This window comes from Periplaneta americana, chromosome 14, assembly GCF_040183065.1.
Source record: "Periplaneta americana isolate PAMFEO1 chromosome 14, P.americana_PAMFEO1_priV1, whole genome shotgun sequence".
Lineage (NCBI taxonomy): Eukaryota > Metazoa > Arthropoda > Insecta > Blattodea > Blattidae > Periplaneta > Periplaneta americana.
This window is the reverse complement of record NC_091130.1, coordinates 19,946,264-19,973,859: the sequence shown is the minus strand read 5'-3', so window position 1 is coordinate 19,973,859 and position 27,596 is coordinate 19,946,264. Positions and strand designations below refer to the sequence as shown.

At 35.6% G+C, this 27,596-nt stretch overlaps 1 protein-coding gene and 1 long non-coding RNA gene across 7 annotated transcripts in view; one reads left to right on the top strand and one right to left on the bottom strand.

The window, feature by feature from the left end:
* Positions 1-27,596, top strand: part of LOC138713191 (inositol polyphosphate-4-phosphatase type I A) — a 112,662-nt gene that overhangs the window by 32,010 nt on the left and 53,056 nt on the right. For 2 of the 6 annotated variants that reach the window (XM_069845088.1, XM_069845083.1), the window contains 6 exons: positions 3,223-3,378; positions 11,999-12,199; positions 17,191-17,363; positions 20,972-21,286; positions 24,005-24,207; positions 25,900-26,066. In XM_069845088.1, coding sequence (XP_069701189.1) covers positions 3,223-3,378; positions 11,999-12,199; positions 17,191-17,363; positions 20,972-21,286; positions 24,005-24,207; positions 25,900-26,066 — 1,215 coding nt within the window. Of the gene's footprint in view, positions 1-3,222; positions 3,379-6,073; positions 6,153-11,998; positions 12,200-17,190; positions 17,364-20,971; positions 21,287-24,004; positions 24,208-25,899; positions 26,067-27,596 lie in introns of those variants that run through there. The other 4 variants (XM_069845084.1, XM_069845087.1, XM_069845085.1 and 1 more) reach the window with 4 other exon arrangements.
* LOC138713192 (uncharacterized) lies at positions 1,179-6,395 on the bottom strand. Its single transcript, XR_011335794.1, has 2 exons — positions 6,169-6,395; positions 1,179-3,374 (listed from the first exon to the last, which is right to left on the bottom strand). It is a non-coding gene; the product is annotated as an uncharacterized lncRNA (long non-coding RNA).

Below are 27,596 nucleotides of genomic sequence, written 5' to 3'. Positions count from 1 at the left end.
AAATATAAAATAATTTTATGGGGAAGAATGTGTTAGAAGAGAAGTAAGTACAGTCCTGATATATGGAGGAAAAACTAAACACTTAACTGGGAATTTTTGTGTAAAATGTCATCTGCTGAGGGTAATTTGTCAACATGATCTCGGAGACAGTCTACAGAAGTTATTTTGCCAAAATACGTGATTTACTTTAGTTTACTTGTGTACCAGTAGTCACTTAATATATAATTAAATTATTGCTTCAAATTGGGGTGAGGAGAAATATGATCATGGAGAAGGGCACCTGAGCTGCAGGTGATGAGCAGGGGCAGGTATTTATGGAAATTAATTTTATCATTTGTGTTTTTAATATTGGTGTCAGCGGAGATTGTTGGAGATTGATTTGTACTCTTCGCGGAGGTTAATGGAAATTTTGGAAAATACAATTATTTTGGAATTGGAGTATTAACTCAGTATGAATATTACTTTCCAAATAATTAACATTAAAGGTTTGTTGGATTCTGGTAAAGATGTGGTATGGCCAATAGACAATATTTGTTGGATTGAGCTGTATTTAACACACATTCATTAAAAACGAAAAAAACTTGCAGCCTTCAAATTAACACTTTCAAATTATAAGTGAAATGTTGAATTCTCCGTCTTTTGAGTTCACCAACGTAATCAAAACACCTGGAATACCATGTAATGTAGGCTACTTGGATATACAGGGTGATTCACGAGGATTTGCCGTCACTTACAGAGCTCATTTCCGAAGACATTCTGAGCAAAAAGTGTCATATAAACATTTGTCCTAATCTCAGTATTTTCAGAGTTACACTAATTTGAAGTTGTTTGTAAAATGCCTTTTTTTCTTTAATTTTAAGGGTAAAAGAATATTACAAATTGAGAATGAACTATTCAGAAGTATCATTTCTTTAATTGGCTAGTGTTCTGAAGCTAAAAATGTGTTGTCAGTTGCTTTGTACAGATTTTGTTTTTCAATTTTTAACTAAAAATTACATAATTCTTACGCACTTATCACAAAAATTGTTTCAAATCATACGACTTTAGAAACTTGATTCTTTACAGTTTAATTATGCATCTTAATGTACAGTCTTCAAGAATTTACACGAGTGGCATGATTTGTAACAATTGTTGTGATAAATGCATAACAAAATGTAATTTTGTAGTTTAAAATCGAAAAAAAAAAAAAAAAAATTCTGTACGAAGCAACTATGGAATTCACAACACATTTTTAGCTTCAGAATATTACGATGAAATAGTAATGGAACGGAGAAAAATTCTCTCCGGCGCCGGGATTTGAACCCGGGTTTTCAGCTCTACGTGCTGATGCTTTATCCACTAAGCCACATCGGATACCACCCCGGCGTCAGACAGAATTGTCTCTGATTAAGTTCCAACTCTTGGGTTCCCTCTAGTGGCCGCCCTCTGCACTACGTCATAGACGTCTATGAACGTAGGACCGAAGTCCACACATGTGCTGAGGTGCACTCATTACGAGTGACTAGTTGGCCGGGATCCGACGGAATAAGCGCCGTCTTAAATCACGAAGTGATTTACGCATATCATATATATTATTTTAATGTACCGAAGTACATATGATATTTCCATGCAGATATTCTGCGTCACCATACGATGAAAGAGTAATGGAACGGAGAAAAATTCTCTCCGGCGCCGGGATTTGAACCCGGGTTTTAAGCTCTACGTGTTGATGCTTTATCCACTAAGCCACACCAGAGAGAATTTTTCTCCGTTCGATTACTCTTTCATCGTATGGTGACGCAGAATATCTGCATGGAAATATCATATGTACTTCGGTACATTAAAATAATATATATTCAGAATATTAGCTAATTAAAGAAGTGATACTCCTGAATAGTTCATTCTTTATCTGTAATATTCTTTTACCCTTATTTTACAAAGAATTGCAAATTAGTGTAACTCCGAAAATATTGAGATTAGAACAAATATTTATATAACATTTTTTGCTCAAAAGTCTTTGGAAATAAGCTCCGTAAGGGACGATAAATTCTCGTGAATCACCCTGTATAACAAATTCAAGTGAAAAAAAAATCCGAAAAAACTCAGAATATGAAATTAGCTATAAAACGACGCAATAGTAATAATTCGCGAATGTGTTCATATTTCGCTATTAGAACTATTCCGCGATTTCTCGCTATTGTTTGACTTGTTCTATATTCTAGCTGTAAAGCAATGTACGAATACCATGGAATGTTAATAAATACAATACAGTACAATACAATACCCGCATATTATTAATCAGAATCACTTAATTCGTAAAGATTAGCAAAAATATATTGTATATCGTGATTTTCGCGATCTCCATAAATACCCGGCCCTGGTGATGAAACAGTGATAAAAAAAATAGAATGAAGCCTTTTGGTTTAGTGTAGATTTATTAAATAGATTGAAATATTTTCCATTGGTGTGCCGACCACCATCCTCAGGTTGCGGATAGAGGAAACGGCCTCCAGATATGGAGGGTAGCTGCGAATATATTGAATAAGCAGTCGTGAACAGCCGATAAGGGATGGTCCTCCAGCTTGGGGGTTGGGCGAAGGGCTAACAACCCATCACCGTAAAAAACAGCTTGTTACGAAACCTAACAGTAAGGTTCTTAGGAAAATATTTGGGGCTAAGAGGGATGAAGTTACAGGAGAATGGAGAAAGTTACACAACGCAGAGCTGCACGCATTGTATACTTCACCTGACATAATTAGGAACATTAAATCTAGACGTTTGAGATGGGCAGGACATGTAGCACGTATGGGCGAATCCAGAAATGCATATAGAGTGTTAGTTGGGAGGCCGGAGGGAAAAAGACCTTTTGGGAGGCCGAGACGTAGATGGGAAGGTAATATTAAAATGGATTTGAGGGAGGTGGGATATGATGGTAGAGACTGGATTAATCTTGCTCAGGATAGGGACCAATGGCGGGCTTATGTGAGGGCGGCAATGAACCTCCGGGTCCCTTAAAAACCAGTAAGTAAGTGCCAACCACACCACCCCATTCTCAACTGAAGGTCATAATGTCACTTCAGAGATTGAAAACAAGTTTAGGTTAGTGTCGGTCTGTTCATAGCAGGCATTGACACTCTTCTATGTCAGGTTCTGTCTTATATTCCCATTCTGTTGCGATGAGTGATTTATTGCTTAAGGTAGTGATCAGATAGATGTTAATACAAGCTGTTCTGTATTTGACAGTCAGCCTTGAGCGATGGTGTCGGCTAAGGGGAAACCTGCTCTTCTACTTCAAGTCACGGGAGCAGTGGTCGGAGCCCCTGGGAGTCATCATCCTGGAGCAGTGTTCTATAAAAGTTGACACTCCCACAGCAGAAGGTCCATATGGGTTTCACCTAGGTGAGTGAAACAAAGAATTTCAATCATATTTGTTATGGTGTGTTTATTACATTTCATTCATTCATTCATTCATTCATTTTTTTAAGTTACTTATGAATTCAGAACTAGACTTTTGGGTATCCCACTGTGTCCTGGATTGGAACATTTTCTTTCCTGTACTAACAATACAGAGTGGTCCAAAAGTCTCGATCCATTTTGTTGAAAGCATGGTCCAACGTTAATGATTGTTACATATGTTATTTGTCAGAAGTCTATGTACAATATTCAGTACAGATCAATCTGCCCTCCCCCCTTCCATTTCGAAACACTGCTCCGAGCATTGCACTATCGCTCTAAAAGCATTATGAAGCTTGCGTGGTGTATTAGTTGCTACTGTTTCGTAAATACGGTGCCGTAAATGAGGAAGGTCATGCATCTTTGTCTTGTACACATGGAATTTAATAAAACCTCAAGCAAAAAAATTAAGTGAGGATTAAGTCTGGTGAACGTGGTGCCCACAATCTTGGAGCAGCTCTGCCGATCCATTGATCTGGAAAGGTTTCAAATCTGATTTCGACACAACTGCAAATCCATGCACCATTCAGTATTGCCCTCCTGTTCGATTGGCCATACTGTATTACTTTTATGCAAAATGTCTTCCACGAATGTCAAAAGAAAACTTGTTGTGCTAATTATCGGAAAAATGTGCAAATAATTGAGCAGCTTTGGAAAAAATAAAACTGTGATACGAGATTGGCGTTACAACTGCGCGATTTAATAGAAAACAAAGACATAGTGCTACATATTACTGTATTTCATTGTGTTTGTTATACTTATTACGAGCATAATATTGCACAGTGTAGTGTCTAGTGTGAAGAAATCAGTGGTTGCAGCATGGCAGGAATTTTAAATTACGTACGAAACTATTATAGGCCTACACTTAGTTGAAGAAATAATTCATTGTATGAATTATCCGATTTTTTCGATTAACCGTTCAGTTCACCCCCTTCATTACCACAGTCTAGTATATACAGTCACGAAGCTTGAGTTTATGAGGGTATTAGGAACACGAGACTGTGCAGGTACTATTTCGCATTGTCTGTAATGAGGCGATAGTAGCGATCCTAGTGGTGAGCAACTATCTATGGATGCATATTTACTACGTATTGAGGTTCGTGACTGTATATACTAGACCAGCGGTGGCGAAAATGCGATCGTGCGCCGAGCCACTGTGTAACCTGCAACGTGCATAGCACCTATGGAGGGAGGCGGACACCCGAAGGGGAAGTGAAGCAACTGTCTGACTTATTAACGGTTTTTCATTTTCCTTACGTCAAGCACTTAAATAAAATTTTATACAGTACAAGGCTACAAACTAATGTTTAGTACGTGTAACGAAGAAAGAAATGAACAAGAAAACATAGGACACATTATCACAACCTAAAATTAATAGTCTTCAGAATGTCTCTGCGACAGAGTTTCAAAATCAGGAATTATGTCACTTACTGCCAGTCGTAGTTGATCACAAAGGTATTTGTCTGTCTAAATTTGGTTTTTACTAATTGTTGAAAATAATTTTTTCACAAACGTAAGTTGTAGCTAACATGGCTTCAAAAGAGCAAGCTAAAGAACGAAGGTTCGGATATTTATTTTTTGGCAAAGATTTGAAAAGTTCAACATTTGTCAAGTCCTTACATCTAGCTTTCATTTATCATCATATTGTAAATCTCTGAGTTTAAATTGAAGATCTAACCGCATTATTCGTACATCTGCTGAAAAAGAATCGACGTACAGAGATGATGATGATGATGATGATGATAATAATAATAATAATAATATTTAACCTTTTAAGTAACTTATAAAGCCGTTTTATGTTATACAATCGTTTTCCTCGTAATATTTGTGAACAAATCATACATTTAATATTCTCACCATATTGGCAGCAAAAAATGCGTCCTCCTATCCTACTTGAAACTTTCGTTTTTATAGAGGTACATGGTTTCGAGAGAGACGTGATGATACCACAGTCTACTATATACAGTCACGAAGCTTGAATTTTTTAGGGTGCTAGAAACAATAGACTGTGACGGTACTATTTTGCATTGCCTGTAATGAGGCGATATTAGCGATCCTAGTGGTGAGCAACTATCTAATGTTTGCATATTTACTACGTATTGAGCTTCGCGACTGTATATACTAGACTGTGATGGATACGCTACCCGCAGGTCAGAGACGAATACAAATGGAACGGAGTTTGACTCCAGTGAGTGAGATGGTGGGGGTTGGGGAAGATAGGAAGCAAAGGAAATACATTTCGAGCCACAATGTGCTCGTGAGTCGCATTTTCGCCACGGCTGTACTAGACTGTGGTTTTTACTGTATACGTTTTTCTCAATTATGCGTCTCTTTCTTCAGATTTCCATAAATACGTATAAATGAAGTTTTAGTGTATAATTATTAATTAAACAATAAAATAATATACCGGTATTACAATTATCAGTTAAATAAAAACACAAAATAAAAAGACACGAGATGAAATATTGCTTCAGAATTATGGTACCAACATTTCTACACGTTACATTACATCTTTTAATCACAGACCCTATTTGTTGGCAGTAACTTCCTGTACAAGGAAGACAAGAATGTTTGGCTGCTTGATTGATATTCACACTACACCACATGAGTCATCCTATTATGAAGCGATACAGTGTGTGTGTGTGACTAGATTAGAAGTAGGTAGTGTTGTAGTTGGTGTCCTGTAATGTGGCAGAAAATTAAGAAACCTCTTTCTTATGGTATGTATGTACTTACCTTGTACAACACACAAGTGCACTCGTAATATAGCCATGGTGTGTGTTGTGGACTTAGTGCCGCATTTAGCCTTGAGAGAGAATAATGGAGCAACTGCTGTTAAGTGAAGAAGCATTAGTGGCAGCATGCCAACAGTCATATGACTCACAGGAGGAAGTGGCGTGGTCTGATAGACACGGGTTATTGACGGCATATTGTGCTTAGAGACAGTCTTAGATTTTAATTCAGATTAGGTAGGAAATTGTTTTTTAGTTTTTGTCGCCAATTCATGTATACAGGGTGAACTGTAAGTAATGTAATTAATTTCAGGGAGTTATTCTGCGAGATATTTGAGACCAGAGAGTTTAATACAATTTTGCTCGTTTTTACTTCCTTTTTGAGGAAAAAAAAGAAATGTTTTATATGAAACATTTGATAGCGTGTTTTGGGAAAGCCTGATTTAATTCCCAATATGCTCAGTCACTTTAAGAGAGCAGTGTATTATTATAATAAATTATTAAAAGAATTTAGTTTTGTGGTTTTTTTAGTTGGTTATTTAACGACGCTGTATCAACTACGAGGTTATGTAGCGTCGATGAGATTGGTGATAGCGAGATGGTATTTGGCGAAATGAGGCCGTGTATTCGCCATAGATTACCTGGAATTCACCTTACGGTTGGGGAAAACCTCGGAAAAAATCCAACCAGGTAATCAGCCCAAGCGGGGATCAAACCCGTGCCCGAGCGCAACTTCAGACCGGCAGGCAAGCACGTAGTTTAAATGTGCAGAAATTTGATTTGAACAAATGTAACATTTTAAAACTGAAGAGTATGATTCCAAAACGCATCCATTTTTATGAAAGGGCTGAGTTAGTTTTTCTATCTACCAGTCTACAGACTGAGTAAGGCTTCAAGTGACATGCACAATTACACAACATTTTAGAGAAGGGTTGGCGTTGTTTTGGAAAAAGAGAAGCTTAAAATATAATGATCAGAGACTAGAAGTTTAGGCATTATGAATCATTAAAATAGGCAGGCAAAAAGGCATCATAAATAGCTAAAATAGGCAGGCAAAAAATGGATTATAAATAGCTACAATACACAATAAAAGGTAATTACAAAAACCGTGCACTAGACCCACAACCTTGCACTTTCTACAAAGGGATTTCGGCAGCAAGAAAAGCTTTACATAAATCGAATGAAAATTGAGATTTTTGACTCGATGTTGCACTTACTGTTGGAAGCAAAGAAATCTTCTTCCCAGTAGCCTTGGAAAGTGCATTTTTGTGCTTGGTTATACTGATATGTTGCGATATGAAATATTTAGCTAGCTACAACAACGTCGCAATGAAAACTGAAAGAAAAATAACCGTTAAAAATAACGTTAGACCCGCACTCATTGTTGCCTTGTCAAATAAACGCAAGCGATAATTAAAACGCTTACTGTTATACATTTTTGCACGGCAGCACTCATTGTTGCAAAGAGAATATGAACTGACTGAAAGACAATAATATACATTCGGTGAAGTCACTTTCATTGTAGTGATTATAGAAATGAATTAAAATATACCTGTAGGCAATTTTTAATAATAAATTAATAAATAATATATAAATAATAATTGGCCAAATCTTGTTCATAACGGAAAGGAATGGCGTAAATTAATTGAGAAGGTCAAAACTTCGAAGAAGTTGTAGCACCTACTGAAGAAGAAGAAGAAGAAGAAGAAGAAGATATAAATAATCAAATAAAGGCAAAAAAAAACATTTATTTTGTAAATTAGGTATTTATATTTAAAAAAGGCAGAAAAGGGCAACATAAAACTGTGACGTTTCAATCACAAAGGTATAATTCGTACAGACTTACTTTCAAAATTTATTTATTTATTTATTATTTTGCTAATAATTGTAACATAAAATATAATATATACAGAAAAACTAAAATGAAGATAGATTTAACACATTTAAAAAGGCATTCTGCCAAAGTTCCGGTCTCTGATAATGATAGAGGTCTCAAACAAAATCATATATATATAATCATAAAAATGGTCAAATGAACTGAGCGAGTTTTGGGATCACATTCTTCAATTCCTTTTTAGAATAAAAAGTTACATTTGTTCAGACCAAATTTCTGCGCATTTAGAGGACAAAACTAAAATTCTTTCAATAATTCATTGCCATAAAACACTGCTCTCTTTAATTGACTGAGTATATTGGGAATTCAATCAAAGGTTTTTCCAAAACACGTTAGGAAATGTTTCATATAAAACTATTTTTATCTCGAAAAGGAAGCAAAAATGAGCAAAACTGTATTAAACTTTTTTGTTTGAAATAAACCTATCTAAAAGAATAAACCTCTAAAATTAATGACATTACTTACATTTCATTCTGTATAATTAAATTAACTTTCACTATATCAATAAATATTTGAGCAAAAGACAAGTTTAGATAGAATCAAATTATTTCAAGAGTAGATAGACAGACAAACATGCAGCAAGAAGAAACGATATAACAGACAGATGGATATATGAGCATGGGCAGACGAACAGATGGGACAGGTGTTGATTCCAGTACAACAGATACTTTCAGTTTGTTTGTGTCTTAGTGGAACACAATAAATACTTTTATATTTCTTTATATACACACATGCACACAAACGCATAGAGAAAGTATATATCTATATGTTGTGTTGATTTCAAACATCATTCTGCCTGCCAATCTATCCATACATCTGTCTGCATATTTGTTTATCTTCGTCTTTTAGTCTTCCTTTATCCATCTAAATTTGCTTGAAAAACTTGACTCTGTGGTAGCATACTATTATCGAGTAGCAAATACTTAAAAATACTTCATCATTTTTTCAGTGGGGAACCCGGATTTATATGTACTAAAAGTTAAGATTGACACCTAAGTTAAATGGATATAGTGTCACTTACGACAGTGGTATTCAGCCTTTTTCTCCCCACACCTCCAGAGATAATTTTCCATTCGAACTTGTACTCCCAAAGTTGTTAATTCAAATTATACATAACTATATCTAAACTTAATTTTCGCCTTACGAAAATTTAATGGCATAATACAAGCTCATTTAATATCACTTAATTTTTTCGCAACCTACAACATCATTTAATTCAATTTGATTGATTTATGATTCCTCCTAGTGCAATGTAACTTTCATGTAATTCTGTGGCTCCAAGACAAAATGTAATACGTCATTTTTGGCAGTTTTTCAGGTGTAAGAATTTAAAGTTTGTACTAATATCAAATTTAATTTCATAACAGCGGGTTAGAGAGAAAAATAATAGAAATTTGTATGTCATCTTTTGCCACAATAAATATGTACAACATATCGTAAAATTTCATTTTTTCCAAAAATTGATGTATCAACTTTTTTGGAATGGAACCACAGAATTTCTCTACTACTCAGAATTGTGGACTTCGGAATTTGTGAAGTTTAAAAAATATCACAATGTTGTTAGACTCTTCAGAGAAGTTTATTGTAAATATAAGCAGTAGTAAATTAATAAAAAAATTTATTGTGAGATTATTCTCAAACAAATTATTTACAACTCTGTTTATAATTTCGATATTTTGTAGAATGGAATGTGACTGGAAATCAAAATTTAATTGTTGAAGGTACATTGACATGAAACCTAGCCTACATAGTGCAACAAATTAACCTGAAAACTTGTAATATTGTATGAAAAAATGTAATTATAAAAATTGAAAGGCTGAAAGAAGATTGTCATTGGTAACCGAACTTTAGATTTTGTCATTTCTTTTATGATTTGATAAGGGAGTATGGTACTGTTCTTCTGAGAATTTTCATCTTTATTGCTTTTAATTTTGGCAACTCTTGCTTTCAAAAGGGTGTTGCCATTCATTAATGTTGGAACTCTCATGGTTTCTTGAAATTTGATTTAAGATTACTATTTTATTGAAATGTAATACCTTAGTTTGAAAATATTTTTAACCTTTACAAGGTAATTGGTATCCCAGTTAATTAAACACATTTACTTGTTCGAATACTTTATTTTCTGTTTACAGTATTAATTACCATTGTTACCGGTATATATTATGACAGAAATTTACACATTGAAAGCCTTAAAAATATTATTCACAAGAAGTACACCTCTTTATAATTGTTCTCTGAATTACATTTGATTTTCTTATCATTGTAAATTGATAATACGATTGAACATTGTATCACTATGCTCAATCGATGTATTTGAAATCAATCCTTTCCTCTCTCAAAAGATTTCTGCTTGTCATCTCGCAAATAGTATATAATAATTTGTGTACCATGTTGTGAGTTGTCTTCTTTGTATTGATTTCTCAAAAAATCAATGATGAGTTATAATATCTTAGCATCAATTACTTGTACTACAGTGACCTTGTGAAATGTCATCACTTGAGTCCGTGTTCAGGGCAAGGTAGGAGCCTGTTTATGTGATAGTTTGAGAATGATATAAAGTGTTAAGTCTACAGCACACATATGCAGACATGTTTGAATATGAAGTGAGTATTTAAATATAATCAATCAGCAGTTAATCTTTTTAACCAGATCTCTGATGTTTTCCTTCCACATATCTTTCATTATATAGATTCTATAGTTGCTGAAGTATCATCATATCGATTTTAACTGCAGTCTTGTATCATAATTCAATGAATAAAATTTTAGCACGTTTTGTCAGTTGAATTCATGCATTTTAATTTCCTTGGCTATTTAAGATACAGTTGCTATTACGTAATTGAGAACAGATCATGGAACCATTACAAGACTTTTCTATATTGAATTCATATTTAATACCCTTAAAATTGAATATCGTGTGTCAAACATTTCAGGAGTTAATAGTCTGTTACCGGTACTTCGAGCTTCTACTCCAAAATTTGTAGAGATAATCTGTCTTCATTCATTCTTGTAACATGTGTACAATTACGTTTATATGTATTAATTCCTATAGAATTTTTAAATTTAATTCATGTTCTACCAAAGGGTATCCAATTTTGTATTACTGCAGTCCTTAATCTTAATGACATTATTTCTGAAGGATACAGATTTCGCAGTGTTGGAACTGTAATATTGTTGTCTATTATAAGTTTTTTTTTTAATTTGATTTAGCATACCTAATTTAATTTTCTTCTGAAAATATTTTTCCCTTTCATTATGATAACTGACATCCCAGGTAATTGAGCTCAATTTCGGATTCTAGTGTTTTCTTCTTTGGCATATCATTAGTTGAATGAGTATACTTTTCACGCTGGAAATTAGGTTCAAATCCCGGTTTGGTGGTGGATAAAGGGTAAAGAGGGAATTAGGTATTGAATAGAGGAAAATTATACAAATTCAGTCATTAACTCATCAAGCTGACCAGTGCTAATTGATGAGTAGCCCCTCCCTTTAGTTCAGCTTGTAAAATTATGCTTGCTAACAGCTGCATCACGGGGAGGTAGGGATGGGACATTGGGTATTTGTCCAGGTTGGTTCCTTAAAGCCTTTAATGGGAAGGATTAATGGCTCTCCCCCCCTGTATTCGACAAATACCGTTTTGCAGCCATATACTAAAATATGGAATGTAGGCTACTCATATCATGATTATTATACATATTTTTTTCTAATGGTCACACCATATGTTTTTGGGCCTTATCTCTGTGAAGCATCCTTATGGACTATATCAACTAGTTGATGATAGAGCTATGTCCGGAGCTGTGGAGTTTATCCCTATCTCTTTGTTGAAGCCCAGTAGACTCTGATAACACGAGTGAACACATTTGAGTTCTTGTGTTGTCACAGTTTATTGTAACGTTGAGTGGGGGCAGTGATTCAAATTAACGAATTTAATGGATGTTGGCAGTATTTGATGGGGGATTGAGCCAGCATCTCGCAGCATACTCCGAGGGAGAGAGAGATGCATGGCTGCAAGCCATTCAGCTAGCAAGCTATGAATGCATGCGCTCGCAACTCCTAGCACTGCAGCAGAGAATGGAACTCCATCGGGGGCAGGATCCTGACCTGGACGTTCACATGTGGAGGATACGAAGAGGTCACACTCTTGGTAAGTTTCAACAATATTAAATACCCTTCCCTTCAGATGTAGGGTTTCTAATTTATAGGAAGTAGAGATAATACAGTAAAACCCCGATAAGACGCTGTTCAAGGGACCGGGTGTAAAACGCGTATTAACCGGGACCGCGTATTAGGCGGGTATACTAATTTTGACTTATATACAGTATCTATTAGCATTTATCTTTATTGAAGTACATGATTCATGAAAGGTAATACAGTATTACTCCATTATGTAATTACTATATTGTACGTCAAAGACATTTACAATATGTACTGTGCTTAATTCTTTTGGAAAAAAAAAAAAAGCCATTTATAGTTGTTTGCCGTGTGCGTGTTCTCCAAGTCCTCATGTTTACCACATTTCAGTTTCTGCGATTACATCCTCCCGACGTCGCAGCTGTAGTAACTGAGTCGCGATTTTTTATTATCGTTCTTAATATCGATGATGGGATTCCTAATGAATCAGAGAGTTGTTTCTGAGTAAGAGTACTGTTCTCATCGTACTTTCGTAAGATTTCCAATTTTTCCGACACAGAAAGCGCTTTTCGTTTAACACGCATTGTAATGACATTCACAGACACTTCAATACATAAAAGGACAACAAACTGACCAGCAAAAATTTCCAGAATTTTATGACGGCCGAGTGAGGAATGCTGTTTGAGAGAGAGGGTTAGCAAGAGGGTGAGGTATTGTAACTGTATGTAGGCTTTAAGCGTGCAGATAAAGAGTTGAATAAGAGAGCGTAACAAGAGGGTGGGATACACTAAGGTATGAAGTATGAAGGTTTAAATGCGCAGGTAAAGTGTCGAATTCCAATACTTTTCAGGTTAATGGCACCAGTGAGTTCAATGACCAAGATGTTTCATTGCTGTTACATTACATTGCTGAAAATTACATCGAAAATATTCCACAAAAATAGCGTATTATGCGGGACTTGAGCGCAACAAACGGGGTATTTTATAAAGGAGTTACTGGTATATATGACATGTGCAGGGACCAGACTAGAAAAGCGTATTATACGGGATAGCATAATAAGCGGGCACGTCTTGTCGAGGTTTTACTGTATATGTACAGGGATGCACAACAATTCAACAGCACTTAGGGATTCCATTCTATGAATGCTCAGAGCACAAAATGTCTTGCGAATCTGAGATCTATTCTTGGTATTTAGGGAGCTACTACAGTTTTAAACTGAAGAAAATGAAAGGAAATTAATGAATAATAACATTAATAACAAATACAAACGAAATTGTTTACAAATTGTTTATTAATGGAAACACCAGGGGATCAGAGTTTTTTAAAATATATGTTCAAAAAGTTCGTCATCCACTTTGAGGTACCGTAGAAGAGGGTAAAGTCGATCAAAATTTTGCAATTTTTTTATGATATTGAGGTTATGCAGTGGAGCGAAGTTCCTCAGAAAATAGCATTTTATCGTCATATCCTTCACTTATGAAGGCACGTTACAAGAATTGAATTACAATCTATCAAAAACTGTTTTTTTTGTTTGACTTGTGATCGAAGTTACCTGCTTAAATAGGGTAAAGTCGATCACCATTTAATTTTTAGTTTAAGATCGATTTTAAAATATTGCGGAGTAAAGTCGATCACTGTTTATGTTAAAAAAAAAACAAATTAAGTGTATTACATATATTTTATTTGTTATAAGGGGTGTAAAAACAATAATAATCTACAATATATGCCTATAGCATTATATAGTGTATCTTTTGTTACTGTGATCATACTATTCGATACAGTTAGGCCTATAGGTCTCCACTGTACAAACGTGACTATGATTGCCAACTTATAAAACATAAAAACACATTTTAATACTTTACATACCAACAAACAAAGATTTAAGAATTCAAAATGTACATTGAAATAAGTTACCACACTTCAATTATAATCTAAAATGCAATTCAACATTGCTTAGGTTTATATCAGATGTTATTTGAAATCTTCCCCTCCTCATGTCACTTTAGAAACTACGTTGTTCCCATAGTCAGGTACAGAGGGGTGTACAAAATATGTTCCTTTGGCAGTGCTTCTCTTATGCAAGAAATTCACCATAATTTCGTCTTCCTCTTTCCCCACTATCCCATCAATATAAGCTATACTATGACATTTTTCTGTTTATAAGTGTTAGTTGGAGGTATTCTGGTGAACAATTTATTCTTCCTGCTGGTCCTATCTGTTTCGAGTAGGTCGATGGCATGATCGACTTAACCCTACAAAGGTACAAGTTTTCTTAAAATAATAACATTTACGAACTGCAAAACTATTATTTCAGGATACAATCTCAACGAAAAGTACGTATACCTCCTGTCTCCTTTCACTGCTGACGATAATTTAGAGTTTGTAAGACTTTGTTTTCATTTAAGAGGAAAAGTTGATAGTAACAATTTTCACTTAAACGGTAATTACACAGTGTTCCCATTGTTGGCATTTGCAGGCTTTTTGTTGTCCCTCTCGCTTACATTTGCAATGTCAGGCAATGAAGTCAGCATAACAAAATTTTAACAAGTAACTGAGAAAATATATAATTTTCAATAAAAATCGCAAATGATCGATTATACACCCACTGATTGACTTTACCCACTTCTACGGTACTTTGCTGCACAGGAGTGAACTGCATGTGTAGAATTTCCTGCATTGCTGCTTTGAGGTCTGTGCACTTGTAAGTACATACATTTATAAACAAATTACCAAGCCTTGTTCACATGTGATAGAATACATGCTTTTGAAAACTGCACACACATTAATACAACTTCTTTTCTCTCTCCACATAATCCATATAACAGGGTCCGTAAGTACTGCTGAATCATTGTGAATCATGCTGTATATAAATGTTGTTAACCAGTGGCATAGCCAGACTAATTATTCTGGGTGGGCCAGATATGCGGGGTTTGGAAAGTACCTGGCCCATCTCCTGAAAACGCCGCTGTCGTCAACTCTCTTGAAACTCATTCTCGGAAGTCTTATTTAATCTTCTTCTTCTTCCTTCACGCATTAGACATTATTGTCTGTAGCAATCTACATATCTTGTTCATGCCACCGTTTTTTTGGGTCTTCCTATATTTCTTTTCCGTACCGGTTTATAATTCTTAAAATGGAATGGTAGTCTGTCTATGTTCAGTCTTTGTACATGGTTTATCCACTTGGTTTTATACTCTTTAGTTTTATCGTTCAGATTATATATATATATATATATATATATATATATATATAATTCCTTTCTTATATATTCGCTTCTTTTATGGTCTATTTTCTTATAGCCAGCAACTGCTCTTAGAAATCTCATTTCATTTGCTTCAAGTTTGCTTTTCTTTTTCTCTGTCATGATCCAAGTTTCGCTCCCATACAATAGTTTTGGCACTGACATTACTTTATAAAACTTTAATATTGTGTCTTTTCTTGCTTTATTTTTCAAACACCTTTTAATAGTGCCATTAAGATGATTAAATACTTCCATTTTTTTAATTTGATCAGACTCTTTTTGGTATGATATATTGCACCTTAAGTACTTAAATTCTGTAATTTGTTCCACAATATTATCTTCAATTACAATTTTTTGTTATTTAATAACATTCAAAATTATGATAAACAATCATGCAAGGCATATCTATACAAACTTTTCATAAGGTGAAGCTGGAGCCGTTGAGATTTCCTAGCAATGAATCTGTTGATCACTGATGATGAGTCCTACAATAACAATAATATGTTGCTAGGGTGACTTTCACTATGATTTGAATGATGACATAAGGTGAATGTAAAAAAATATATTTCAGATAGCCATTCCTAAAAGTATGTGTTTTAATTCTAGACAGATAGGATATTAAAAATTAACTATTATAAGGTAGTGTGCGAAAAGTATTTTTAACACTGTCTCTGAACTGTTGGTGCCGATTGTCAATTGTTTTTCACAGATGTCAGATGTCACAAAGCAGCAATCACAACCAATCAAGAAAACCATGCGAACCTACTTTTAAAAATAACTGTTTCTGATTAAAAATCATACACAGATTAAATAAATTGCTTCTTCAACTATTTTATTAAGAACTACAGTAAAACCCCGATAAGACGCTGTTCAAGGGACCGGGTGTAAAACGCGTATTAACCGGGACCGCGTATTAGGCGGGCATACTAATTTTGACTTACATACAGTGTCTGTTAGCATTTTTCTTTATTGAAATACATGATTCATGAAAGGTAATACAGTATTACTCCATTATATAATTACTGTACTGTACGTTAAAGACATTTACAATATGTACTGTACTTAATTCTTTCGAAAAAAAGCCATTCTTAATGTCGATGATGGGATTCCTAATGCATCAGAGAGTTGTTTCTGAGTAAGAGTACTGTTCTCATCGTTCTTTCGTAAGATTTCCAATTTTTCCGACACAGAAAGGGCTTTTCGTTTAACATTCATTGTAATCACATTCACAGACACTTCAATACACAAAAGGACAACAAACTGCCCAGTAAAAATTGCCAGAATTTTATTACGGCCGAGTGAGGAATGCTGTTTGAGAGAGAGGGTTAGCAAGAGGGTGAGGTATTGTAACTGTATGTAGACTTTAACCACGCAGTAAGGAGTCCTATAAGAGAGCATAACAAGAGGGTGGGGTATACTAAGGTATGAAGTATGAAGGTTTAAATGCGCAGGTAAAGGGTCGAATACCAATACTTTTCAGGTTAATGGCACCAGTGAGCTCAATGACCAAGATGTTTCAATGCTGTTACAGTACATTGCTGAAAATTATATCGAAAATATTCCACAAAAACAGCGTATTATGCGGGACTTGAGCGCAACAAAAGGGGTATTTTATAAAGGCGTTATATATGAAATGTGCAGGGACCGGACAAAAAAAGCATATTACACGGGATAGCGTAATAAGCAGGCATGTCTTATCGAGGTTTTACTGTATATGAAACAATTAAGAAATAAATAAAAATTTAATTTGTAATGTACTGCAGATGACTTCTGTTCACCAGATCCGTCTGAGCTTCCCCTATGTGAGATCTCGTTAGCGTGTGACAATCTTCTGTGTGATGGTCACGGCCGACCTCCTAATCCCGTCCTGGTGGTGCATGTGTACATTCCTGCAGATGCAGTCTGGATCAAGTATGCTAAGACTGAAGTAGTGGAGGTAAGTGATGTCAACACTTTCACTCTACTCTTAGTTTATTGCAATAAAACAGTTAAGAGATAAGTAGGATGGAACTCTTATATGGGTTATAAGAACACATTTATTCCTTTGTTAGCCGCTAACGGACCAATAAGTTCGAAAGACATGTTGCAAGAAACATCTTTAGTGTTATTTGTCCTTTAAAGGATTCACTAACTTTTTTTTTTTTAGTAGGTTATTTTATGACACTTTATCCATCTCAGGTTATTTAGCGTCTGAATGAGATGAAGGTGATAATGCTGGTGAAATGAGTCTGGGGTCCAGCACCTAAAGTTACCCAGCATTTGCTCATATTGGGTTGAGGGAAAACCCCGGAAAAAACCTCAACCAGGTAACTTGCCCCGACCTGGAATCGAACCCAGGCCACCTGGTTTCGCAGCCAGATGCGGTAGTCATTACTCCACAGGTGTGGACCTTAGCTAACTTAGAGATCTGATTTCCCTCCTATAATAATATTTATTAGACAGTTAGACAGCCATCGTTTTACATTGTATGTAATGACGAGTAGTTTATATACTTTGATTCATCATAAGTTACCTGTATGAGATTCAGGCATGCGATATTTTGTATAATAGGCCTATATACACAATATTAAAATAATACCATATTGCTTATCGATGGCCAAAAAAGTGATACCTCGTGCCTGTAAATTTGCAGGTAAATTGAGAAAAAAACTGTTTTAGAAATTACTTTCTCAAAATAGACAAACTTTTTATATATGTTTCTTCTATTCGAGAACAAAATATTAGTACACTGTCCAATTTTGTGAACACAACAATAATGTCGTTCACCTAAATAATAATAACAGCACAACATTCCTTACAACTGCTGCAAAAGTTTAATTGAAACTAATATAAAAAAAGTACTGTGATTGCAGTCCTCGGAATCCTATCTACACATCATTGCTTTAGAGCATAGATGGGCATCGTGCCTCAATTGAGAATTTGTGCCTCACTGACCTTCACAGAGCTTATCGCTCTGAGTGACATCATCTTCACAGTCCCCGTTCCTCCCTCACGTAGCTCCTAGGCGTGGGCAGGTTCTATATCAGTTTCATAAGCAATATCAGTGGTGGCATAATGGCATTATCAAAGCAGTGTGTACGCGTTAGAAAAGGATTATTTCATGAGAAATGGGAGGAAGAGTTTTTTTTTGCTGTTTAGAAGGGGAGAACATGCTATGTATGTTATGCTCGAAAATCCTATTAGGCATTAATAAATTTAATATACAACGATATTACTCTTTATGTCATAAAGAACATGCTGAATTAGAAGGTAAGACAAATTAAATGTTATTTTTCGTACTATTCCGAAGAAAATTTATGATCTTAACATTTGCATAGTGTACTAAATACGACATTATACCTTAAACACGCTGCATTAAAAGGAACGAGGAATTAAATGTTGTTCATTAAAAAAATATCAAATGTGCGTAGAAAACGAAATATGATTTTCTGAAATTATTTTAGGTCGAGAACGTGCAAATCTATTAAGTAATCTTGATAAACGCCAGAATATTCAAGAAAATAAACTTAGACAACGTGATGGAATATTATTGGCTAGTTACGCAATTTCTCGCCTGTGATTTAAATCAATTCAATGATGGAGAAATAGTAAAGAGGTTTATGATTAAAGCTGCTGAATTAATTTGCCAAATTGAATAAAAGTTTTCGAGTCTCTCACGTTAACCAAGCGCTTTCCTAATAATTCGCCACTGTCCGCCTTAGCGATTACGATAAGGTGACGCAGGTCACAGCAGTTTATATTTCCCATCCTACTCTGCAGTCTCCTCTCCTAGTAAACAAACTATTTCAAATCGAGTGCCTCACGTAACTGAAAATTGTGCCCATGTATGCTTTAGAGCTATAAGCAGCAAAAAAAAGTTGTGAATAGCTGATTTAGTAGCTGCTGATTTCTGACTTGTGCTTCTATTGCAGTACACTCAATTTCAGCAATACCTTTGGTTCTGTTGATATCGACTTGCTTCTTGCAAAGATGAAGGCTTTGCACCTGTCAGACAATACCTTGAGCTGGATGGATTCCTACCTACGGGACCGCCAACAGTGTGTTTCACTTGATAATCAATTCTCCCAATGGCGATGCACAAAGGCGGGAGTGCCGCAGGGCTCCGTATTAGGACCACTACTTTTCTCTATCTACATTAATGACGTATCAAAGAACTTACAGTATTGCCGATATAACCTCTATGCCGACGACCTACAACTTTACATACATTCCAGACCCAATACGATCAATGAATCGATTGACAAGTTAAATTGTGACCTAGCCACTGTCTCCACTTGGGCGGCCAATTTCGGACTTGCACTTAATCCAAGTAAGACTCAAGCCATAATTATTGGACATAAGCGTTTAGTTAACTCCCTTAATAACAGTAATCTTTCAGTTGTTACCCTTAACAACACGCTAATCCCTTATTCATCTGTTGTAAAAAATCTTGGCTTCTTTTTTGATAATAATCTAAGTTGGAATTTTCAAGTTAAAGAAACGATAAAAAAAATCTGTTCCTCCATTCACTGTTTGAGTCGCTTGAGAAACTTCTTGTCCCAGCAACTAAAACTTACCCTAGTACAAACCCTAGTAATGCCGCACTTCGATTATTGTGACGTTTTGTTAAGTGACCTAAGTTCTGAACTGTCAGTCAAGTTACAGCGAGCTCAGAATATGTGCGTCAGATACGTGTGCAACATCCGACGATATGATCACATATCACCGTCCTTCACAAGTCTCTCGTGGCTCCGACTTAAAGAACGCAGAACTTTACACTCTTTGTCTTTACTCTTTCGAATTCTGCACACCTTAACACCAAATTACCTTTCGTCTCATTTCTCTTACCTATACTCTAACCACGACGTAAATACCAGATCACTTATCTGTGGCATGCTAAGTATACCTCATAGAACATCTTGTTATTCCTCATCTTTTACACTATCCACCTCGCGTCAATGGAATTCCTTGTCACAAAGTATTAGGGGCTGCAAGACAAAAAACACCTTTAAGAACAGCTTAAAAGATAACCTTATTAACATTTCACTCCAGTCGTACTGATTTAAACTATTACTGACTACATTGTTACTTTTTTCTTTAGACATCATCCTGATTGATGCTGTATTTTCAAAATTGTCTCATAATAATCTCTTTCTATTACCTAATATCATTTGAAATATATTAACATTCTATGTATTTTAGTTTAATTCTGCTACACAGTTTATTTCAGTGTTTAATAGTTCATAGTATTTTGTTGTTTAATTCGTAAATAACTCTTGTATACATGTAACTCTCATCTAAATCAAATTGTTGAATTCTTTGTAAGTTCATACATATGTATATACACTTTTTGCTGGTTGAGTGGAAGAGAAGGCCTTACGGCCTTAGCTCTGCCAGCTAAAATAAATCATTATTACACTATTTACTGAACATTTTATATGATAAAAGTAACAACATGTTATTGTATCTCACGTTCGTGATTCCAGTGAGCACTGGTGTAGAATTTTTTCACAAGCGGACATTCTGCTTTTCTCCCATACTCTTCAGTCGTATTTGCTGTTACAGAGGAGCAGCAATCCAAGTTTCCTCAACACAGTGAGCTTCCGAGCCAGCGATGGCCTCAGTGCTGACACCCGAGTGCGACTTACAGCGTACGATGTGCGAGAGCACGTGTCACAAACAGCAACTCCGATAGGATCCTCAGTTGTCACACTGGGCACAGTCCAGGAGACGGACAGACTCCGCATACCTCTGCTATCTCCTGCTGGCACCACTGTGGGCTTCCTCACTCTCACGGTCTGGAATCTGGAGCCCGAGGACAAGGGTGGCAGCACTGAATCGACGCCCTGCAGAAGTGCACCGGAACACGATGTCGCAGTGGTAATCTCTCTCCCCTTCCTCTAGAGCAGAGCTTGCCAAACTACGGCCCGCGAGCTACTTTTGTTCAGCCCATTTACTAACGTGAAAAAAAAAATTAAAAGTCAATAAAAGGAAATTAATTTATTCACGAATTTCGATTGATGAAATCAAATCAGAGGTCCAGATTCTTAAACAAATTGCTCGTATACTGTGATAACAATGATGTTGCTACAATATAGGCTACTGGTTGCAAGCGTTCAGCCACCAGACGACCATCGGTTGTCCAGCCCAAGCACAAAGTGTGGCAATAGAGTAACCCGAGATTGCACCGCTGTAAGCTGACCACAGGAACTTCTTTCAGTATATGCTCACACATAATAGAGCAGTGGAAATGTGAAGTGGTAAATATTATCCAGTTAACAATAGTATTAGCACTTTGTGTTAATCCACAAGCATTTGCTAGTAGGTCTTACAGCATAACTTAACTTTAATTATGGCAGGAAAGAAAAAAAAGAGAAAATGGATAGTGAATATTCTGTGTTTAAACAACACTGGAGTTTGGACTATTCTATGATTAAAACTTAAAATAAAGTGATTATGCCTGATTTGTAACGAATCAGTTGCTGTGTTGAAAGAATATAATATATAATATTCACAGGCATTATGCATTCAAACATTTTTTAAAATTTTCACAATTTATGGGGAAGTTACGGGATGATAAATTTGAAGCAATGAAAAGTGGACTATCATCTCAATGGAATATTTTCAAGAAACAGAGATCAGACAATGAAGCAGCAACGGTGGCTAATTTCGCATGAACTGGCGAAAAGGACAAACCTTTTATTGATGGTGAACTTGTTAAATCATGAATGATAATGGCGGCAAAGGAGGTTTGTCCTGTGAAAGTAGATTTATTTAAGAATATTAGTCTCTCAGTACATACAGCTGCTCGTAGAGTGGAAGATATTGCCAAAAACGTAACTTGGCAGTCGAATGAAAAAAGAAAGCAGTTTGAAAGTGTAGGTTTCAGGTCAATAAAACACAAAATTTGAATACTAATGTTATTTATGAGCTTTGTTTATTAGACTTAATTTAAACTTACGTGACTTAGCCCGTGATTATTTCTCGGATGGTTAATGTGGCCCTCGCTATGAAAAGTTTGGCAAGCCCTCCTCTAGAGCGATGCTCAGCAAACTATTGATCATGTCTATTAGAGATGGGATAAACTATTCTTTTTAAGAAACAGTTTCGGTTGTAACTGTTTCATGAACGAAACTTTTACAAAATAAGAGTTTCATAATGTCTTTACAAAAGCTCAACGACATCTGCAGTGTTTAAGGGAGGGCTGAACTGAAAAATAGGTATATATGGCTTAAAATTGCTATTTTTTTATTTTTACATTAAAAAAATTCTAAATATTGTTATGAACCATTTCACCAAGTTTCATTTACATTTTCCGCTTCTAACAGCTGTTTCTGCCGCCATTTTTAAAGTCTTGCATAGCGCATACCATGATGGGTCATGTCTACTCGCTCTGCAAGGTTTCTCCTCCTTTTTATTTCAAAATTACTCTAGTGCTCCTTAATTTTCTAACACTCGTTTGCACATTGAGACAGAGTGTCCGTTTCAGATACTGCATATGTGTCCAACTGATAGAGTTTCAGGATGTATGTAGAATGCGTTTAAACTTTGGTGTCTATTTTCTCGGTTTAAATTTGTTCTACATTCACTTCTTCAAAATCTATCTAAGGCACCAGCGTAGCTCTGTCGGCTAAGGCACTTGCCTGCCAATCCAGAGTTGCATTTGGGCGCGGGTTCGATTCCCGCTTGGGCTGATTACCTGGTTGCTTTTTTTCCGTGGTTTTCCCCAACTATAAGGCAAATGTCAGGTAATCTATGGCGAATCCTTGGCCTCATCTCGCCAAATATCTATCATCTCGCGATCACCAATTCCATCGACACTAAATAACCTCGTAGTTGATACAGCGTCGTTAAATAACCAAGCATTCAGTTTTGTGTAGTGTGAAGTATGATTGGGTTTAAAAATTTTTAAATCTCTAATATGCATGATTTTTTTTTTTTTTAATTTTGAAATGATTAAATTTAATAATTTAAAATTAAAAACATAATTAGAGCTTGAGCAAATTAAATGCCAATTATGTTTTATCATGTCCTAAGCAACCTTGAGAAAAAAATTATTAAAAGATTTGTGAAATTGTAGCACAAGATAGGAATTATATACATATCAAAACATTAACATAAAATTAATAAGAATAATTAGTAATACTGATATTACTTACTCCACAGCTTTCAAAATTTTGCATGTATGTACTAAGTAATGCCCAGAACTAGTATGCAAAAAATAATTTATATATCTTTTGTAGATCAGAAATTACCAAAATTCAGTTCAGCCTCCTTAAGGACATTTTTACAATATTCATAGTGTTTTGCATTCAATTTCAGAATTAATATTTGACTGAAAAAATATTTTCTATTAGTTTGGTTAATTTACTTTTCAAGAAATAAGCTTCTGTTGTGAGTGCTTCAAGCCAACTCCTTCTGGTAATCTTGTAAAATCACTAGTAAAAGTGATAAATTTAAGTATATTTATCAAACTTACCAATGTAAACAGTGATTATGAATTAAAAAGGTTATTAAGTAAATTCGTCTTTTCACCATATTTACCGTAACATAGACATTTTCTTTGTATAATAAATTATTGATGATTTCATTTTGTAGGTCTACTCCCATCGCAGATCACAGTCTCTTCCTCCTAGACTCGGCACTAAGTTAAAACTGCCTCACCAGGGTCAGCTCCGCCTCCTGTTTGCAAACCCTCTTGTGCACACATACCGATTCCATTCCGGATTGGGTGGTGACATCTACGTTCATGAAGTCATGGCTGAGACCAAGCTCTGCTTCCTTTTTCCACAACAGCTTCTGTAAGTTATGGTTACTTTATGGGCAGTAATATTGTGTTAGTAACACTGGGTTAAGATGTGTTATAGTTTTAAGGAACAAGGCCTTGCAACACACAATGCAATGCTCCTACTCTATCTTGCAGTAGTCATGCAGTTGACTGATAGATAGCAAGTGTTCATCTCAGCCTTGATCTCTTCTGCGACTTTGCTCCATGAAGTTTTATTGCTTGCAGTCACTGTAATGTTTTTTACAAGATTTTTGTTTCTGTGTGTGAGCATTTTGTAAGCTCACTTTCTTGTGATATACTTCTGGCTTTTAAGGAACCCGGAGGTTCATTGCCGCCCTCACATAAGCCTGCCATTGGTCCCTATCCTGAGCAAGATTAATCCATTCTCTATCATCATATCCCACCTCCCTCAAATCCATTTTAATATTATCTTCCCATCTACGTCTCGGCCTCCCTAAAGGTCTTTTTCCCTCCGGCCTCTCAACTAACACTATATGCATTTCTGGATTCGCCCATACTTGCTACATGCCCTGCCAATCTCAAACGTCTGGATTTAATGTTACTTTCCTGTGATATAGGCATTTTAATTTCAATATCAAAGTCAGTTAGTAAACTCGACATCCCATTGAAACACACAATAATTTAGTGTTTTAGTTTTACAGCATTTATAAAGCTTTTCTGTTCCAATCCTGTAAGATACAGTACCGTAAACTGGGGTAAAGAGGATCACATGTGGTAAAGTGGATCATATGTGTGTATTTCTTAGATAAGTCAGCGTCACATGGATCACACATGCAAAGAAAACCTTTCTTCTATAAATGCCACTAAAAATAGTTTTCTTTGCATATGTGATCCATGTGGCGCTGACTTATCTAACAATACACATATGATCCACTTTACCACATGTGATCCTCTTTACCCCAGTTTATGGTACTTAATGTATTTCATCATTTTTATTTTTTCGGTTGAGAAACTTTTATCATCCAGTCTGCTGTCGAAAAATCTGAAAGCTAGAATTTATAAAACAGTTATATTACCGGTTGTTCTTTATGGTTGTGAAACTTGGACTCTCACTTTGAGAGAGGAACATAGGTTAAGGGTGTTTGAGAATAAAGTGCTTAGGAAAATATTTGGGGCTAAGAGGGGTGAAGTTACAGGAGAATGGAGAAAGTTACACAACACAGAACTGCACGCATTGTATTCTTCACCTGACATAATTAGGAACATTAAATCCAGACGTTTGAGATGGGCAGGGCATGTAGCACGTATGGGCGAATCCAGAAATGCAAAATGCATGTAGAGTGTTAGTTGGAAGGCCGGAGGGAAAAAGACCTTCAGGGAGGCCGAGACGTAGATGGGAAGATATTAAAATGGATGTGAGGGAGGTGGGATATGATGATAGAGACTGGATTAATCTTGCTCAGGATAGGGACCAATGGCGGGCTTATGCGAGGGCGGCAATGAACCTCCGGGTTCCTTAAAAGCCAGTAAGTAAGTAAGTATATCTACTGTTACAGAGAAGTTGGATAAAATTGTATTTCTGTAGGATAGTATACAAACTAGGATAATGTTAAAGTGATTTCACTATGCATCACACATATAATAGGGAAGAAGTGAATAAAGAAACTCAGAGACTTGACAGAGAAGCCGTAGGCAGCCTATTAGTTTATGAGTGAAAGTCACAAATTGCGGCTTTTGTTTCCAGAGCACTGTGGATTCAGGAAGAGAAAGAACTTCTCCAGGAAGTGGCAGGGATGGGTGAGTTGCACGAGCCATGGCACACACGACAGGTGGAACTGCTGGACAGACACCTCCACCTTCTGCATCTCTATTCTCAGGCCAAGGAAAACCTTGAGGCTCACAAAGGTAAAGGTGAGAATTTCAGCAATATTGTATTTTACTTTTTATTAGATGATAGTGATTTCATCAACGGACAGAGGTGTTAAGCCTGATGGTTCCCTTGGTGCTATTCGACAGGAGTAGGCTATGTGCCGGCACTGAGTTTCCCCTTATCCCTTCCTCACCTTTATCATCATTCTCATTCCCTACACTTAACATACACTCACCCTAGTACACGACATAACTCTTCACAGATTCACATCATAAGATCAAAAGAATTACTGTACAAAACCCTTGTTCACCCAATTATGGAATATGTAGCAGTAGGTTGGGATCTGTACAGGCAAAACCAAATCGATTCAATAGAAAAGGTCCAATGCAAGGCAGCAAAATATGTCAAAATGAGAAAGGAACATCGTGAAGAGATAGTAAAAGACTTAGGGTGGGAATATCTCAAATCAAGGCGACGAAAAACCAGACTCACCACATTATTTAAGGCACAAAGCATGGACCAACATCAATGCTAGATTAGCAACACCATCATACTTAGGCAGGGCAGATCATATTAGGAAGTTTAAATGTAGAAAACAAAGAACGGACGTGGCAAAATTTTCCTTTGTTAACCGGACAATAGTAGACTGGAACAGCTTACCTGCGGCAATCTTTCAGGATGGTCCTCTTAAAATCAATACATTTAAGGAAAGGTTGAGAAGATTAGACTGAAAATGTAATTGTAGGTGCAGTGTAATTATCTAAGTTGTGTCATGTAATTAATTAAGTTGATATGTAATTAATTAAGATGATATGTAAATAAATTAAGGTGATATGTAATTAATTAAGATGATATGTAATTAAGTTGATTTATAATTAATTAAGGTGATACGTAATTACTTAAATTGGTAATAGTTGGGTGAAATAGAAGTACTGTACTTATAAGTTAGGTTTACTTTTGTTTATTGTAGGCGTTATTATAGAATAGTGTTTATTTATAGTTCTAAGTTTATTGCATCTATTTATTTATAGTTAGAAATAAATTTAGGTTTATTTTATTTTATTTTTCTTATATTGCTGTAATTATTGTATAACTGTAATGATATTATTGTATATTATATATCACTGCCACCGGGTGTATACCCAATTGTAGTGTTAATAAATACATACATACATAACGTGGCCTGCCGAAGTGGTGTGCAATTTGAAAATGGCTCACAGTCTTGCCATTTATCGGCAGTATGCGGAACCCATATCATGCAAAGTGAAGTGGGTAGGCATTAGACACACACCCAAAAAAAGCAAACAGGTTTAAGGTCATTAGTTCATTAACCTGTCATTATCCATTGTTTAGAAGGAAGATGCTTGTGATATAGACTCTAGACCAAAAATTTGTAGCACATAAAAAAAAGGCTGCAGTTAATTCACAATGCTGGTAATTTGTCTGTGAATGATCGAGTATTTGCTTAAACTATACAGTTTATAAATAAAATCAAATGCCTTAATTTTGGGATAGTAAGAGAATGCTTTTTGTGTGTCTAGAGAAAAAAAATTCGTCTTTTTATTTGGTTA